Source organism: Cyclopterus lumpus, chromosome 3 (genome assembly GCF_009769545.1).
Source record: "Cyclopterus lumpus isolate fCycLum1 chromosome 3, fCycLum1.pri, whole genome shotgun sequence".
Taxonomy (NCBI): domain Eukaryota; kingdom Metazoa; phylum Chordata; class Actinopteri; order Perciformes; family Cyclopteridae; genus Cyclopterus; species Cyclopterus lumpus.
The window spans coordinates 7,757,529-7,777,170 of record NC_046968.1 but is presented as its reverse complement, the minus strand read 5'-3'; the positions used below and the strand labels follow the sequence as shown (position 1 = coordinate 7,777,170).

The following is a 19,642-nucleotide window of genomic DNA, read 5'->3' as shown; positions in this document are numbered from 1 at the left end:
TTGCAATTGAATTGTAAAACTGGTTTTCATGTAATAAACAGAATGTCCTAGAGATGCTCTGCAGTGCCTTTCCAGAGGGTCAGAGGTAAAATTGCCCATTGGAGGGCTCTACTTCATGGATAATATTATAATTCTTATATAAAATTCTTTATAAAGCTATTTGTTGCATTCCATGAACCATTTAAAGGGTTATTTATTAGACAGAAGCACTTAAGAATCCTTGTGTATCCCAGTCCTTGTGCTAAAATGCATTTATACTCCCATATTCTCCTCTTAGTTGCTTTGAAGCATCTTTACTCAGCCTCCCCCAGCATGGGAGGTCACATGAGAGGAAGAAGAAAGAGAGGCATGTCTGCATCAAAATGCTTTACAGTCTCATGCCAGGAATTGTATTTCATATGTACACTAAACAGGATGTGCAGTATTCTGTGCTTTCATGTTGAAATGATTTATTACCAAGGCCCACAGAAGCATCTTGGGAAAATATTCACCCAAATTCAATTGATCCAGTCAGTATTGCAAAGTTATAGATTATAACAGTGTATCGTAAATAACGGTTATAGGTTGACTGCATTTTACTGCCTGCATTTACTAACCTTCTATTTTAGGTGTCTCCCCCGGGCATACAAATACACCTATTACATTCTTGTACACTCCACTCGAGTAATCTGGAGCACATCTGGTGCTTTCCAAGGAGCTCACTTCATAAACAGAAGTGATGGTTGAAGCCAGGAGAAAATGCAATTGACAGAGTGAGGAAAGCAGGGTGAGCGCGACGTGATAGGACGAGTGTAATTAAGTGAGAGAATGTGTTTTCAATCCAACTGGGCCCCGAGAGATATACATTTCCACATTTTACACATCGCAATGGCTTTCCAACATACAAGGGAGGACCCGAGCCGTGACCTTGTTGTGTTTCTGTGGGTGTGTATGTAGCAGTCGTCACATTTGTATACCCAATGGGTATTTATAACTATCAGAGGGCTGTAACCCACTGTGAGCAGGAAACAATGACTAAAATATTGAGTCATGAGGCATTCAGTTGGCACAAAATCTCTATTGGGACCAGATGAGTTGATGGCAGGGGGAAGGTTTACATCTGGCTCAGGAATATGAATTAAAAGGGGCATTCTGCATTAAAACAACATGTTTATTGTAGAGACTAGTGACTGTCTCTCTGTGCTCATAGACTTTACATATTTTTGTACACTACAAATGCTTCAGTTTTATTGACTTTCAGCTTATGAAGTAGAAAATGTCCTCATGTTCCCATAAAATCTGAAGACATTAGTTAATCACCGTCCCTGAAGCAGCTCCAGCATTTGTCTCTCTGTGACATCATCACCACGGCCTGGTGGTACATACATCATTGTTTTCAAAGCTTAAAAATAAATAATAAATTGTTAAGTTGCATCATTCCATCACTGGCAACGGTATTCGTTTCAGCACTACAATGTCGCAATGAAGATGGTAGCCAGTTCCTAGTGCTGTCCAACGGCAAAACCACGTCAACGATTGCTTGAGCAACACTTAAAAGGAGGAACACCCAATCAGATGTCGTTTCTTTCTCCCGTAAATATCATTCTACGGTAAACATATGGAGAAGTTAATCATTTCAGTGCAGGGCTACCCAGAGCTTCAAATGGAAAAGAAAGGTGGTGGCAGCGGTGCCCGCTCGCTTCTCAAAGCTCCGGCTTGTTTAGGTGGATTTATAATTCAATGCGCATTGAAACTCACATTGAATTTAATGTTGCTTTGGATCACTTTGCTCTTTATTTAGTCCAACTGTTCTTCTTCACAAACATATAATACATTGTTTGTCTGCCCAAAACAAACTCAATAAAATCCACATCTTTGGAAAAATTATTTTATTTAATATATCAATTTATTGTAATTTATTTATTCTGTGAAACTATTCCCTTTCAAAGACATTAATATACATTTAAGACAATACATGCCACCAGCAGGCATCTACAGGGTCCATATATTATAAATACAAACACAACACAATAACTCCTTCATCAAAACCAAAAAAGTGTGACATGTTATTATTAAAAACACATTAAATGTCCTGCCATTATCGAATATGTGACGGCTGCCGAATGGATATCTTATCTTATTAATCATGTATATTAAATGTTTAAAACCCACTTCAGTTTGTTAGTCTAGGCGTCACATTTTTCAAATATTTCAATGAAAGTTGTATGAAGATTTCTCTAGTCTGGACACTGTGGCGTTCATTTAGTAACTTATGGTCACATTTAGAATAAAATAGAGGATGAAGTAGGATATGCTTTTGGTCGTGGCTACATTCAAACTCTTGGTGTTTTTAACGTTGACAATATAAGGCCAGACAAGCGTCTGCTTGAGCCCAACAATGATAGTGTAATAATGTGTCAAATACTATTATTTATACTGCAACTGAGTAACAATATTGCAATTGTTTTAGTAGTCTGACTTAATTTTGCTTTACTTAGCTAATATTTACCCGTGCAAGTCTCTCGAAGCTAAGCCGCATCTATTTCAGTTTTTATTTTAGTGTTCCATCGACTACAGAATAAATATGCTAAAGTCATCAAAGCAATCAATTTAATTTGTATTCTCCATTGAGGCTCCCATTGTATTGGGAGGCGTCGTGAATCACAAATGGAGTCACTGCAGCGGATTGTGTTCAATAATAAACGGCAATAGCAAGAGAGCCACGGTGTACGAGTAGTGCACGACACTCAATAATGCTGCTTGGCCGGAATCAATCGGCCAGCAAAGGCCTCACGTTGCACGGCAGACACATGACTAAGTGGGTCTTCCCTCTTGAATGTATCTGTTTTTCCCTTATTGTTGAATAAAGTGGCAACTATTATAGAAGTGTGTATTCGCAACGGAGCTGTGGCCTCTGGGAATGTTTATTGTAGAACAAAACGTAGAAATCCCACAATGACCCCCGCAGGCCACTGTAAGGGCCTGGTGCATATTGGCAAGAAGAGGCGTTTACAGTCCTGGATGTAGACATATACTGGCACAGAGATACGCCACAAGCAAAACCACCAACGGCGACACAGACGCTCCGTAACATTCAACATTGACTTGTGCATCCTCTGGGCACAGTACAAACAGTACCACAACATCAGCGCAAGTTGCACATAGCCACAATGATACAGTTATACAGACTACAGTTTTATACAGTGGACATAATCACAAAGGCGATGCTGGATGCAGAATGCTGTTGATATGGAGACAGCTGCCGCACATCCCTGCTCCATACAGCGTTCAGGGCTTCTCTCTCTCTCTAAAGCTCTGCAGATACTCATGGACCATTTGGATATTTGTCTCTTCCTTAAACAGCATGACCAGTTACTGAATTCATGACACGATCTGTTGAGGCATGGACGTCTATCAAAGTTGCCAAAGCGACAAAAAAATAAAAATAAATCAACAACGGACCCTTAAAGTAAAAGGAAATACTTTGAAGCGTGTGCACCCCAATCGCATGTCATTCCCATTTAACTCCACCTCTCTGTGTTTCACTGGGTGGCGGAGTGGTCAATCAGTCTCTCAATCAGTCCTACAGCACATCTGATTGGATGGTGTGCCAGCGAGCCGTCTCAATTTGCCCACGACTGCACATTTCCTTCCAGTGTCCCTGTCCTGCCTCTGAGGTATCGCTGCCAATCAACACACGACCCAGAGTGCTGCTCTTAGTGTAGAGACGGCCCTGTGGATAAAAGAGAGATAGCAGAATTACAAAACTATGAAAGATATGTCAGCATATTGCCGCATGTAAAACTGAGGCTAGAGGCATACCTAAAGCGTCATAGTTTGAAGTTCAGTGCCACTGACTAAGCTGCGTGATATCACACTGCATTATTTACCTGCATGACTATAAACTCAAGCACCAATGGCAGCTGAGTGATGTCTCCAGAGGGCAGGTCGAACAGGAATGGGGCGTTCCAGACGGGGTTCGTGCCGCCGGCCCCTTTAGTCTCCTTGGTAACAATTACTTTCTCATCCTGACACAGGTTGATGACAACGTAGTGGTCTGTCGGGAAGAAAATACATGTATGGTCATGATTTAGTTTCATTTATTTCAGATTTCTTTTCATGTCATATTTAGATGGTTCAAAGGTATGCAAATATTGGTTCAAAATCAACATTTCTGGTTGTTGTTGGTGTTAATGAATGAATACACGGCCACTGCCATGTTTTACCTCCCCATGAGAAGGCCTACACATGTCGACTCACCCTCTCCAAACCCCTACCCACTGTCACTGTCATAATCTGCATCATCACTCGCAAAATATGATGTCCCTCGTGTATCCATCCTAGCATGCGAATTGGATTTACTCAAATTAAAAAGCAACGCGTGTCATTGTCAGAGACACGCATCTGTAAACAGAATGTATCCAGACAGATTTCAGGAACAATTTCCTCCTGCACAAAAGAACAAACTACTGACCGATAAGCCTCGAACTATATATATATAAATATATGTAGGTATGTATTTTTATATCTATATATTTTTTTATATCTAATTAATTATCTATTTAATTGATAATAATTTAGGATAGGAAAATATAAGCATTTATGCCTCTGCCTCTACCTTTTCAGTCATTTCTTTTTTTTAAATATTAGATTGTGGCTTTACCTAATGTATGTAATGATGAACTGATTAAAACACACACTACAATACAAATTATATGTAGGTATTGTATTTTCCAAAAGATTTAGGACAAAAAAGAAGTTACATTCTGATAAATTAGTACATGTTTGACAATTGTACTGAAGCACATACAGAAGTGTCATTACTAGCCAAAGAGTTGTTAACAAGACCTTGTTGTTAGGTGTCCCAGATCATAAAACACACGTGGGCAAAGGCAGTGACGAACAACCTATTTTTACCTGGAGCTCCTGGGATCCGTGTGAGCTTGGCCAGATTCTCAGCTTTTCGGACCATCACCTTGATGCGCTGTGCCGGCGGTTGGTACTGCAGCAGGATGAACAGCTGGCCCAAAGGCCGCGGCGCAGACACCGAGCTCTTCCTGCGACCCAATGTTTCCTGGGAACTCACACTCTGAGGGTGGGCAGGGGAGATATATAGTTATAAAAAATGAAGAAAGATTTAGCAAGGGGGGTGGGGGGGGGGGGGGGGGGGGGGGGGGAATGTCTTTCACGCAGATGTTCCCTTCGTCCTTTGGGAAAGAAACGAAGAGAATGGAGCGGATTCATGCTGTAAAGCACTTAAAACCCCACGCTCATGAATATGTTTCCACTGTCAGTGAGTCGACCAAAGCATTGTCAGAATCAATGTGTCAGTTCCCCTTCATAGGGATTCGCCGGGTATCACTGTCCAAGTAAAGGAGCAGGTTAGGCGTTGAAATCAGCTTTTCTTCACCTGAAGAATACAACTCAAATCAGCTCAGTTTTTATGTGCGGCGGTTTGGATTGACCTGCCTGAGGAGGTCACATACATGGAATTTGACTCCGGTTTCACGTACGCTCTCCTCGTACGTACATATATAAAAATTACAAATAATAGGATGAATATAAAAGACAACATGTATGTACAATATAAACAACAACAGTGAAATTGGGATGTAGTGCAGAAAGTGGTGATAGTGCAAGTAGTGCAGATGGAGATGATTAATTGTTCAACAGAGTGACGGCCAATGGGAAGAAGCTGTTCCTGTGTCTGGTGGTTTTGGCGTACAGTGCTCTATAGCGCCCCCCAGAGGGGAGGAGTTGGAACAGCTTGTGTCCAGCGTGTGAAGGTCTGCAGTGATCTTTCCAGCCCGCTTCCTGACTCTGGAGGTGTACAAGTCCAGGATGGAGGGCAGGCTGGAACCAATAATACCAGACCTGACTATACGTTGTAGTCTGTAGCTGTCAGGGTCAAGCATTGGTTGCCAATTCCACCACCCATCCCATAATAATACAGACATCAATGCACTAAGGCACTCTGGATAGAAGTAATAGCTAATGTGTACGTACATATGACGATAGTTTGCTTCTGGTTTCACGTCACATCTCTTTAGTTTGCATTGATTAGGGTGCGGTGAGTCACCGTCTCCCACCCACAGGCTGAGCGTGAGCCCGCCAGCAGCTTTTATGAGGCCGGGCAGCAGAGTGTGAAGGCGGTTTCATCCAACAAGCGAGTTCTGGTTCACCGCCTCGGTCGGTCGCTAGCACTTCGCCCTCAGACGTCGTCACTCCGCCTTTTAACAAGGAAGGGATGTCAAACTGACCCTTCAGCGATGGCACGATTTGTTTTGTTTTTAGGGATGTCTAAAGCTTTTTCAACCTTTTCAGTAAACGTTTCAACGGATAGGTTTAGGTGAAATGTTAACAAACACTTTTTCTGTATTAGACCAGAGCATGATCACCAAGTGCTGCCAGTGCCTTAACATACTCGTTCACTACAAGTAAATGTATTGTACTGCAAGGTTAAAGAATTTGGCAGAAAACCACTGAAATACATTGACAGTGAACATATATTCACATTCTTTGCAACCTTCCAGATGCAATAGCTAATAAAATGTTCTCATTATGTTAAAGAAAACACAATCCGCTCAAGGTATTTTTCTCAGGAGGTGCTGGAGACCAAACCAGAGCCAAAATAGGAATAAATGGGATGTTAGTAGGCAACTCTATGCTAACAGGTTAGCCATAAAACCTTGATAGTCCAGAGGTATATAAGGCTCGAGTTTGGGGACTCGCTGTAATGTGAAATGATTGCTCGCAATGTTAAGTATCAAACTCCACCTCGGCAGCCTTGTGTGACTTTCAACTTTCCCCCCCGTGCCAGTCGAACGGGCCAACGCGTTGCTGTTGTTTTGTACACTACGGTGTACAAATCCACCAGCTGAAATAAGACAATTTGACAAATTTAAAAGCGCAGCTCGAAATTGTGTGGCGCCGTAGTAAATGAGTGGCCGAGGATAAAAGCAGGGCAAAGAGACCTGGAGGATTACCTCAATCATCGCTTGCAACATTTGGCAGGAAGATTCTAGTGGGATTCCCATGATGCTGTGTTCTTAAAGCTGGATGCAGCGACAGATCTTTAAACTTTTATTTTTTAAAGGTTGTTGTAATATCTGGTATTTACTGTATAGGTTGATCAGTCATTCTCAGTTCTGTCATCACTTTGCACATCCCTAATTATTCATGACTGACAATAGAAAGCTGAGGTTTGGGGCCATTTGCAGAGAATGCTATATGAAGAATGAAGAGCCTGCATGCGAGAACGTAACGCCGATTATCCTGACCATCAATCGTCGCCCTGTCGTGATCGGGCTCCTTTTGTGCTAACATGCACAGACCTTAAATTGCTGCCACGTCATTCCCCCTACCCCCACGACATGTCGAAGCGGGGGATGTAATGCAGACAGATAATATCACCAATACTCTGACCTGGTCCCATTACGGCGAGTACAAAACCCGGTGCTTCATTGTAAGTCCAGAACGCGCCTACATTAAGAGACGGGGTGCCCCGTCATGCGGATTTCACAGCCTCCTGCTCTACACCCACACAGTGACACACACCTGCCGCTTCCATTGAGAAAGAGGAAAGGTATGGTGTGTGTGTGTGTGTGTGTGTGTGTGTGAGGATGAACCATACATGGACATTAGAGTAATGTCCACTGAAACAACAGGACCCTCCTCCCTTCAGACGTCAGATATTAATGCCCTCTGGCAGCGTTTCGACAGAACTTCGGAGGGCACGGCGTGGGCGCGCTGCCAATTAGCAGCACTCTGCTTGTTTGCTCTGCAGTCGCGAACAACAATGTCACCATGACGAACAGTGGAAAAAAGGCTAATGGGAGAGCTGATTAGACGCTACATTCCTTCATGGATAAAACATGATAGGCGCCATTTATTGGCAAGCATGCGTATAGTTTCCTATCCGTTAAAACAACAACAACAACAAAAAAGCAGTATTTGTTAAAAAGATTTTCTAAAGAAATCATGTCGTAGTACATCCAGGGAGAGCTGCGCATACACTCAGTGCCCCGAAAGGTAGTTACAATCTCCATGCACGCACAACTGAAAACACACAGACAACACTGGTAGCGACCTGTCAATCACAAGGTGGACGAGCCCTCAAGTATACCTTGCTTTATGGTCTATTTTTACTCTAAATAGGAATGTAAAATTTTAAATAGAATAAGGCACCGAGTGATTTGTGTGGCCTTGACGCAAATTGTGAGCAGCTCATAGACAAATGCTCATCCTTACGTTGATTACTTGGTTCATCCGGCCTGTTTGGGCTCAGGTCCAGTTGCTGACTGCCAGTTCCTACTTGGGTTTGAGTCAGAAGACCGCCAATCTGCAATCTTCAGTGTTTTGAATAATGTTTTTTCCAATGCACTCTTTGCTTTTGAAAGCTTAATCAAATAACATCAAATAAATGAAACCACGCATTCACCGTATACCTTTTTCAGCTTGCTTTTGGACGAGCTGAGCTGCCTGGTGTAGGTGCTGGTGGTGTTAGGCTCCAAATCCATCTGCTCACAGGGCAGCTCCAGCACCCCCAGCGCGGCCTCCCTCAGGCCTGAGAAGTCCCTGCTGTAGACAGCAAGTCTCAAGGTGCAGCCGCGCAGCTCTTCCATGGAGCCCACCTGCAGCACGAAGCTCTCGCCGTGGAGGTCCGAGCTGAGGCTGCGGCGCCGAGAGGCTATCTGCTGAGGGGTGGGGCAGAGGGGAGGAAGGCTGGCCCGGACAAACAACCCGGCGCGCCTTCGGCTGGCCCCCGAGAGCCCCAGGATGTTGACCATCAGGGTGCCACAGGCTGAGGAGAAGAGCAGGGAGAAGTGAAGGAGAGGAGCCGGCTTGAAGGAGTTGGAGAGAAAGTTAGAGCCATACTGAGAGAGATATAGCTCCCCCTCCTGGACAGGAGCGCTGGCAGCACCGGCACTTAGTCGGCTGCTCTCGGCGTAAAGAAAACCTTCGCCGCTCACGGTGCTGCGGCGACCCATCACCCGACGGGACCTGGACACCAGGCCCAGCTTAGTGAGGGAGGGCAGGGAGGCTCTGCCGTGATGCTGAGGCTTGTTGGATGCGCAGGGAACCGCCGGGGTGCTGAGGCGACGCAACGGGAAAGAAGACCCAGGAGATTGCACCAGTCTGGTTGGGCTGTGGTCAAAGGGCAGGCCGGTGAGGTCATCCTCGGAGGGAGAAGAGGTGCTTTTAGAGGAAGGGAACTCCAGCACGTCGCCATCCAGCTCCTCGTACTGCTGCTTGACAGGCTGGGTGCACGGCGACGGAGTCACGGTCACAGTCACCCTCTCAACGGAATGCGGAGACAGGAAAACGGCCTCCTTGTTCGCCGGTGAAACACTCTTCCTTCTGCGATAGCAAAGGACGCAGCCGAGAACCAGGCAGTAGCAGAACACAGCCAGACCCACAGCCAGCAGGATCTGCAGCTGAACTGGGAAGAAAGTCACAGATTAATATTGTGGCTGTGGGATTAATGAGGGAAAAGTGAGCAGTTGGAAGAACGAAATAGGAGGAAAACAACACTTTCAACGCAGCCAATAGATGCAAAAGGATCGTCGGACATCTGACTTTAAACATTACGTACGTATCATGTTGTGTCTGCACTCTGCAACCTTGATGAGATTAAAGAGGGAAACGTCTCTGGGTTGTAATCATAATTGTATGAATGGCATTGTCACAGATGCTGCTTTGATCCAAAGCAGGAGCAGAGCACATTGGCAGCAGTTTACCTGGTAATCAAATTGTGTGTGTGTGTGTGTGTGTGTGTGTGTGTGTGTGTGTGTGTGTGTGTGTGTGTGTGTGTGTGTGTGTGTGTGTTTATCATTAGAGCATCTTACACATTCATGGTCATATTGTGATTTTTTGCCAACCTTACTGGATATATTCTGTATAAGTGTATCCATCACCGTTAACATCCCCATTTTCAAAAGGAAAAAATGAATTGTTTAATCACGTTTTAAAATAAAGTTTTTGTGGGTAGCTGTGAATAAAATACTGACTGAGCTGCCTGAGTTGCTGAGATAGAGCCGTTAAAGCTCCGATGTCCATTTAGCATCATATAATGAGGGTGTGAGGTTGGATGACTCATGCGTCGCAACACACACACAAGTTCAAACAAGGCTGGAGTGTGACCATCACAAGGTAAACATCCAGCACTGAGAATGAAAAGCTGCATGTTTTTGATATTTTAAAAATACAATACTTAGAACAAAAAACATCGCTTAGGGAGGACTGCTATGATGATTTCCCTCTAAAATAAAGGATGATGTGCACAGCATGATTGGAACAGATATGAAAACCCAAATATCATCTGATTATCTGAGGGGTGTGTCCCAATAATTAGCAGACAAGAGACTCATCAGAGACTAAAAGCACACACACTGCATGAGGTGCATACTCCTGCCAGCCCTGTCTGTGCAGGAGTATGCAGCTCCTCAGACAGCCATTAAGAGATGAGAAGGACAGTGTGAATGCAGTCGTGAATGCAGTCGTGAATGCAGCGGTGATGTAAAAAATAAAATCTGATGGGATCACTTTAGGAATATGACTCAGACCTGTCCAGCCACAACCATGAGCAGTGCTAATTCAGCATGTGTATGTATGTAGTTATTGTGGTGTCCTGGTAGACTTTACGAAGCTTACATAATCTACTGTATTTGCCTACAAGCTCTTAGTGCTTATTCATACAAAGTTATCTCGAACAAGCAGAACAAGGGACACCTTTCAAGGAGAAACACTCTCCCCTTCGACTCCAGCTCTTCTTAATAATGTTTGAGTTTAACAGGAAACATTTACAATATCACTTTTTTTTTTTAATAATACACGTGCTACGTTCTAATAGTTGCCCCTTTTTCTTTTGTCTCTCCGTCGGGAAAAAAATAGATACAAGGAAGCAACACCGTAAAACAAACTCGCCATGCAGATCTTTAAAAACACCAAAAAGCAGTTAGAGTGAGAAAGAAGAACATGTTTCCTACCTCTCAGAGTGTACTGCGACATGTTTCCATACAGTTAGACTTGTGTGTGTGTGTGTGTGTGCGCGTGTGCGTTGAGTCAGCGCGAGCGCTGGTAATAAGAGCGGTGCATCGCCAGTGCGCAGCGACCCGGAGTCCTCCAGCCAATGGCTGCATCGGACTGAGCTTTTTATTGCAATCGCACTGATTGCGCGTCGGAGGCAGGAAGCGTCCACTGCCTCCGACGCACTGCAGCGCCGCCGGCATTGGACCACTCGGATTCGGCCTACAGGTTTGAGACGGTGTGCATGGAGCAGGACAAGTTTTAGAAAACAGACATGCCACACGGTGGGTGAAACAGCCGCCGCTGGCTAATTGGGACACGACAAGGTGTATGAGTGACAGGTATACTGTTCGTGTGGCGCGTCGTCCCAGCAGTCAGGCACGTGCACAGATAGACCCCTAGTGGTGCTCGAGCACCTGCCCCTATTGCCCTGGATGAGAAAAGTGCCAATTGTTTTCTTCATTCATCATTATTTAAGAATACAAATTACTCTCTCTGTCATCAATTCCCCCTAAATGTGTTTTGATATCTGACGGGGCATTTATTTGAGTTCTTGTGAGAGTTTCTTCCCGACATGCTCCTCGGCGCTCACGAGCACCCCTCCTCGCCCCTCCCTCCTCCTCCTCCACTTAGTGCTCGCGCAGTGTTGAATGCCACGCCTTCTTCTTCTCTGACCCGCAGCATCAGACAAACATTTAATGACGTTGTTTGGTGATAAATTAACCACAGCATTAGCGCCGCTGAAAACATTACGTCGCAACTGGTCCGACGTTTCCTAAAAAAAAAATAAACAAACAAAAAAACTCACGAAATCCGTGATTTCAAAGCTGTTTACTGACGTTTGTCGTGTTTAATGAAGAGAGAGAGGGCGAGATATACAGGCAGCCATCTTCTTTGTGTTGTTGTAGAAATGCCGTTAAGACAATTTCGAAAGTATGTTGAATTTATGTTTATAAATGTTACGAGAATTCACAGCTAGAAAATAGCAGCTAAACTGTGCTAGCTCTCGGTGTCACGCTAATGTGCCACATTGTTTTATGTGGTATGTGCATCTCTTTGTTTGGTCCGTTCCTGTTTTACAAAGATCAATCTTGTATGAGTAATTGCAGAGGGTGAAAAGAGTAAACGCAAGAAAAAACAACACTTGTAATAACTTCTTACTAACCGAGAGTGAGGTCATGCCTGGAAATATCAGACTGAGGCTTAAACGATTTTACGGATGTTTGATATTTCCCGGCATGACCGAACGGTCGAGGTTAGTAGGCTAAGTTGTTTATTATATGGCAAAGCGCCATGCTGCTTTAGTTAGATTGCAGCAGTCACTGCATCCAGAGGGACACACTGTGGAGCTCAAGAGGCTGTCAGATACCCATTGGGCTTGCAGGGAACGAGCACTGAAGGCCCTTCAGAGAAATCTGGAAGCTATAATGATGCTCCTCAATAAGATCTGTGAAAGAAATCCACCTGAACCTAGGGGATGCAGAAATGTACAACAATGCGATTAACTTTGCATTCATCCTCTGCATGGATATCACCACCCCAGCATTTGAAGTCACTGCTCTTGCATCAAACGCCTTTAATTTATCCAGAGCAGAGTTTTGATAAGTTTTTATTAAGTATTTTTTTGATTGCATTTGGTTGTACAATATGGCCTTGTTTTGTCTGTTTTTGCCTGTTATTCATTTATTTATTCAATTTGATAATTTGAGTTAGTTTGATATCTATATCTATAGATATAGATATATATACAGTGCATCCGGAAAGTATTCACAGCGCTTCACTTTTTTTTTGCACATTTTTGCAAATCATAACATAACATGTACATAAGCATTCACAGCCTTTGCCATGATACTCAAAATGTAGCTCAGGTGCATCCTGTTTCCACTGATCATCCTTGAGATGTTTCTACTACTTGATTGGAGTCCACTTGTGCTAAATTCAGTTGATTGGACATGATTTAGAAAGGCACACACCTGTTTATATAAGGTACCACAGTTGACACTGCATATCAGAGCATAAACCAAGCCATGAAGTCCAAGGAATTATCTGTAGACCTCCGAGACAGAATTGTATTGAGGCACAGATCTGGCGAAGGGTACAGAAAAATGTCTGCAGCATTGAAAGTCCCAATGAGCACAGTGGCCTCCATCATCTGGAAATGGAAGAAGTTTGGAACCATCAGGACTCTTCCTAGAGTTGGACGCCCAGCCAGACTGAGCGATCTGGGGAGAAGGGCCTTAGTCAGGGAGGTCACCAGGAACCCAATGGTCACTCTGACAGAGCTCCAGTATTGTTCTATGAAGAGAGGAGAACCTTCCAGAAGGACAACCATCTCTGCAGCACTCCACAAATCCACAGGCCTGTTTGGTAGAGTGGACAGATGGAAGCCACTCCTCAGTCAAAAGCACATGACCGCTCGCCTGGAGTTTGCAAAAAGGCACCTGAAGGACTCTGACCATGAGAAACAAAATTCTCTGGTCTGATGAAACAAAGATTGAACTCTTTGGCCTGAATGCCAAGCGTCATGTCTGGAGGAAACCAGGCACTGCTCATCACCTGGCCAATACCATCCCTACAGTGAAGCATGGTGGTGGCAGCATCATGCTGTGGGATGTTTTTCAGCAGGAGGAACTGGGAAACTAGTCAGGATTGAGGGAAAGATGAATGCAGCAATGTACAGAGACATCCTGGATGAAAACATGCTCCAGAGCGCTCTCAGAATGGGGCGACGGTTCATCTTCCAACAGGACAACGACCTGAAGCACACAGCCAAGATAACAAAGGAGTGGCTTCAGGACAACTCTGTGAATGTCCTTGAGTGGCCCAGCCAGAGCCCTGACTTGAACCCGATTGAACATCTCTGGAGAGATCTGAAACTGTCTGTGCACCGACGCTCCCCATCCAACCTGATGGAAATTGAGAGGTTCTGCAAGGAAGAATGGGAGAAACTGCCCAGAAATAGGTGTGCCAAGCTCGTGGAATCATACCCAAGAAGACTTGAGGCTGTAATTGCTGCCAAAGGTGCTTCAACAAAGTATTGAGCAAAGGCTGTGAATACTTATGTACATGTTATGTTTTCGTTCTTTATTTTTAATAGATTTGCAAAAAACAGTTTTCACTTTGTCATTATGGGTTGTTGTGTGTAGAATGTTGAGGAAAATAATGAATTTTAATCCATTTTGGAATAAGGCTGTAACATAACAAAATGTGAAGCGCTGTGAATACTTTCCGGATGCACTATATATATATATATATATATATATATATATATATATATATATATATATATATATATATATATATATATATATATATATATATGCAACATTGTGTTCATCTGTTCTTTCATGATCACTACACTAACATGATAGGGAGCTGGAAAGCTTTTCCACTCATTTGTGATGTGATCAGATCCATTCAGGCAACTGTAGGAACTGTATGAAAATGATAAGGTGAGGGGATGGGGTCAGAAAAGTGGATGGGTAATGGAAACTATTTACTTTTGTTTTTTACTGATCATCATTTGGCAGATTAGAATTAGCTTCTAATATAATGCATATGTATTTATACCCAACCTGTTTACATATTAATGGGGGAAGCAAAGATTACAGCACCTATACTCCTCAGTAGCCACAGCTGCAACCTGTGTCCTGTAAATGTTAATTTTGGTTAAAAAAATAGGAGAGAAGCTGGAACTCCAAACATGCAATAATGTAAAAATGAGGGTTCCCTTAACATAAAGATTGAAATCAAGGGTTGAGTTGAAATATTAGGGTTTTGTTCCTTTAACAAATTGAGACTCCAAGGCAAATATTAATATTCCTTGCTTTTTAAAAATTAAGGTTCACAGAACAGTGGTTCCTAATTGTATCATACAATTGGAAAAAATAATAAGGGATTCCATCTATTCCCTTTTCAATTAATCAATCAATTGTAGTATAAAATGTCACAAGTTTCCAGAGCCAGGATGACTTAAAATCGCTTGTTCTGTACAACCAACAGATATTAAACTTATAACGACATTAAATAATATCGAAAGAGAGAAAAGTCCACAGTCATCAGGCTGGGATGTGTTTAGTGTTTAGATTGTCTTCTTCATCAGCGCGTCAACGTCAAAGATGCTGATGATTCATTTTCTGACAACTAATGGATGAATCAACTGAGTGTTTAAGAATGAACTTTAAAGAACATTTGACCCAATAATAATCTAACTGTTTATATACTATACTGACCACTCCAGGCTATTGGCTCTCTAGTTTGACTCCAAGACTGGAGGTACAAAAATAAAGAGTAGAGGGACCGGTTACTCAAGCAATGTATGACCACTAGGGGGCAGAAACAAGCACACTTTATTTGTATAGCACCTTTCATACAGGCTAGTGCAATTCTAAATGTTTGACCGAGGACTGCCTGATAATAAGACAGTACACATAGATAGAGTAAAAAAATAAAACCCATTAAAAAAACTCAATGAAATAGATTACAAATAAAATTTAAAAAATATAAAATAACATATACAAAGGGGGAATTTAAATAAAACACGACAGTGAAATAAACAATAAAACAAATAAATAATGGCATTCAAACATTGTAATCATTATAAGCCAGATACGTTTAAAGGTTACATTTAATTATACACTCAGCTGCTCTCAGATCCAGCGGCAGACTATTACAACGTCTCTGAGAAGTTTCTGTTCTGCATTTTGGAACAATAAAAGCACTATTGCCACAGAGAGCCTGAGGGGCCGTCCTGTTTCACAGAGAGGAAGCATGTCAGAAGAGTATAGCTGGACATTTGCAGGACAGGTTTCCCGCAAATGTCACTGGTGCGTCCACAACCAACCAGGTTTCAGAGGGAAATTGTGTATTTCATGATCATGAGATGAAAACAAACTCAGAAACCCTTGAAGCCTGATGCATTTGAGACACTTCTTTCAACTGTCAAGAAGAAGATCACATTTTCTCTGCAAGTATATAGTAAGTTATTACGTGTTAGTTTGGCATTGGCGCTGCAGGACATTTTGGATTTGCAGGTTTGTTGAAGTGTCCTTCTCAGCGAAGTCACCACGTCAAGGTGCCCCACTCAGAGTTAATTATATTCTCTTATATTGGAATATCACTCATTCATTAAAGATCTGGCGTATTCAGTTTAAGTCAGGGTTGCACTACCAATTTTGACAGGAACCTACCAATGAATGACAAACAATTATAACCAGGAACCATTATTGTAATGTACAGTATGTGTAGACCTTTCAGATGTTTCATACAGTTCAGGGGAAGGAATTTGAAGTCACATAACGGCCAGGAACACCTCCGTCTCCGTCTATATCTCCGATTACCATGTGTGGACATTTCTTCTCATTTTTCCAGAAAAGATGACTCTTTTCATCTCCGTGATTTTCTTAAGTTGAAGCTAATCTAAATCCCCCACCCTCTTTGCTTTGTAAAAACCTACCACACAAGGCTCTACGTCAGTCTTCCCTGCATCAGCTTCACTCACTTCTTTTAAAAGCTCCATGACTCACTGGAACCGAGTCAGCGGGTCCCTGGACTGATGTGGTTATGGAGGGGTTGAGAGGAGTGTGATATATTTCAGTCCCCACCTACTCTGCTCAGCCCACATAACTAAATCAACTTTCTTTGATAACAAAAATATAAAAGAAAGTTAACGACTAACAACAGCAGGGACTATTTTATTCTCCTTTCTTTTAAACCAGGGAAAACAGCAGAAATAGCTTGAATAACCATTGAGGTCTATCAAAAACATTCAGAGATTGGATTGAAAAGCAAAGCTTTGACATTTGTCAAATTCTCAGAAAGAAGGACTTGTTAAGAACGATGAATTGCAGTTTGTCACTGGTTTCCACAACGTTGCTTATTGTCTCCAACGATGCCAGTGATACCTGAAATAAAACCATACATACATTCACCTTGATGTAACACACTATAAGATGTACAGTTACATCAGAATTGAGACTTTCATCCTGACTTTTGAAAAAAGAATGGGGAGAATGATACTTAAAGCTGCACCAATACAATTCTTTTATAAACAACTTATCAATGTACTAATTGAAACCTTAAAAAGGGGTATTCCTTGTGACAAACACGCATATAATTACCACACAACTCTCCAGTTGTGCTCACTTTCACAGCACTTTTAAGTCTAATTTGAAATCATTGGTTGTTTTTTTTGGTCCACATTTCTGCTCTCGTCGACCTTATTTTCACCACTGGCAAGCAAATGTTTTCGTAAAGAAAAGTTACCGAAGTACCAAACGGCAGAAAGACGTGACGTCATGCAAGACAGCTTTAAATAAAAAGATTTTCGTTCAAAGGGAGTGACTCAGACGCCCATTTTAACACCGTGTCATGCTCGTTAACCTTCTACAAAGCTAAATACAGTATCTTGGGAGAGATATGACAAAACATGCCTTTTGGCCAACAGAGTGCCTGTTTATGAACCATGGTTCATGGGCTGTGTTATGCTATAAATATGGCTGCCCTCGGGGGCCAAAGGGGCTCTTAACGGAAGTCTTATGTCGCTCCCGATTAAAGCATTTAAACACCGGGGGGTCGGTCACATTTTTCTGCCTTTGTGTGGGTGGTCCAATATCCTGTGTGCATACAGATCAATGAGCTGCCATTTAAAATGAGCAAATTAGCATTATGCCATTATGTCAAATTGTTCAAGATGTATTTTATACCAGGACACTCCTGGAGGTTTAACACGAGACTTCTCAGTTTTGAACACATTTAATGTCTCAGAATAACCATAATGTTGACAGACTAACAGGCTACACATGGTCATCGTGTATGTGGGGTTATGTGTATGTGCAAACATTTACCCAGAGATGACACCATCAGTGAATGCCTTATTTGGGCCAAATAGATTTGTTTTATTTTTGGCATTTCCTTATTATTTTTGGAATCTCACCCAAAACCCATGTCTCTGTAGTATGACGCAAAGCAGGAGCAGCTTTCCAATGAGCTCACAAATTTAAATAGACCATGAGAGGGATGATACATTACAAATGAGTTAAAACAAAATGGAGTTGTGAATAATGTTTTCTGAAATTCAAGGAGATATGAATATCCACGACAAAGTGAGTATTACTTGGGAAAATGATTTCATGGCAAATCGCTGCAGCTGTCACTCAAGCTCCAACCTGCGGATTACAGTAAAGCATAACCTCAACAAACATTTATAGTTTCTCGTGGAAAAGGGGAAACTATAATTTGAACACAATTAGTCAATTTTAGCATCTTAGCTGCAAGAATTAACAAAAACAAACAGTTGAATACATTTATAGCTCCCCTTTTTTTACCTTGGGTATCGCACATACATACACCCCCTCCCCCCCCTCCTATTAGTGAGGCACAGACATTGTGTACTAGGAAAGTCTCTGGATCCCGTTTCATGGGCAAAGATGCATCACTGGAGGTAACGTTTGGCCTTGAGTCTCACATTTTGGAGGCCTTTAAAAAGATGGGACTAGCGCCTACTGCTGGCCTTTCTCTCCATCCACATCTCACAGTCTCGATATTTCTACTTAGACACAAAACGGACGAGACCTTTGAAAAGAAAAGCTCAAATTCAGAGCAGGCAAAAACTTAACATTGGCTGAGACGTTTGACTCACGTGTGTTGTGCATCTTCACTCCTCATCGGAGCCAGCATCCATCGGCTGTTGGTCTGCTGACAAATGAAACCCTTGGAGCGTGAGCAACGCCAATTACAAATAATACAATATTTAATTACTTCAACAATATTGTCACATGAAAATATATTTTAATTGAAACCAGTATACAGTGCGTTTGAGTGATGTGGGACATTCATCTTACTACCTTAGTTTCAGAGAGTCACATGATTCTTCATCCTAACTTACAATTTATTCATGCAAATATAAAGAACGAAATAGATAAAAGGTTTGGATGTAAAGAAGTCACAATAATACTCAGTCTGTTATGTGCGCAGCTGCAGGACACTGGACCCAAACGCCGTCAACACTGTAAAAGGCAACTTTATTGCTCAACAGGATTCAAAACAAACAAAACAGGCTCACACACATGATCTTCCATGATCTGGACAAGACGAACCGACAAAGGGGAATGACATGAACAGGACTTAAATACAGAGGGCTGGTGCAGGTGATTGGACACAGGAGGAAACAATCAGGGACAGGGCAGACAATCACAGGGACAGGAAGTGCAGAGAAACAGAGGACACGAGAGACAAGGACTTCAAAATAAAACAGGAAACACGACACAACACTACAGATCATGACAGTCAGTAATATTGTTTATTCCCATCTACAAATCTGTACACATACGACATCCCTGTCCCAGGACCTCACATCGGATCAGGAAAAACTCTCCAAAAATAACCTTTGACAGGGAAAAAAGGGAAGAAACCTTCAGGAGAGCAACAGAGGAGGATCCCTCTCCCCGGATGGACAGATAATAGATGTCATGTGTACAGAATGAACAGCATTTACAAAGTTACATAAACACATTACATGAATATGACAACGTATGAATGGACCTCAACAATCCATGAGACAGAAGGAGGTAGAGAGGAGGGGGGCGCATCACACAGGCCCATGGCAACTATTACGAGGAAGTAACCACACATCCAT

General features: G+C 42.5%; 1 protein-coding gene across 1 annotated transcript; it reads right to left on the bottom strand.

The window, feature by feature from the left end:
* Nucleotides 1-2,061: 2,061 nt before the first annotated feature.
* Nucleotides 2,062-11,027, bottom strand: LOC117751321 (synaptotagmin-5). The gene is made up of 5 exons (XM_034563121.1): nucleotides 10,968-11,027; nucleotides 8,427-9,421; nucleotides 4,897-5,068; nucleotides 3,870-4,036; nucleotides 2,062-3,712 (listed from the first exon to the last, which is right to left on the bottom strand). The coding sequence occupies exons 1-5, from the start codon at nucleotides 10,987-10,989 to the stop codon at nucleotides 3,563-3,565; spliced, it is 1,506 nt and encodes a 501-aa protein (XP_034419012.1). The 5' UTR covers nucleotides 10,990-11,027; the 3' UTR covers nucleotides 2,062-3,562.
* Between the last annotated feature and the right edge of the window lie 8,615 nt (nucleotides 11,028-19,642).

Coding starts and splice junctions, on each gene's coding strand:
- LOC117751321 (XM_034563121.1), bottom strand. CDS start 10,989: ATGTCGCAGTACACTCTGAGAG. Junction 9,422..10,967: donor GTCGCAGTACACTCTGAGAG/GTAGGAAACATG, acceptor CTTTCTTCCCAG/TTCAGCTGCAGATCCTGCTG. Junction 5,069..8,426: donor CCAAAAGCAAGCTGAAAAAG/GTATACGGTGAA, acceptor GCCCACCCTCAG/AGTGTGAGTTCCCAGGAAAC.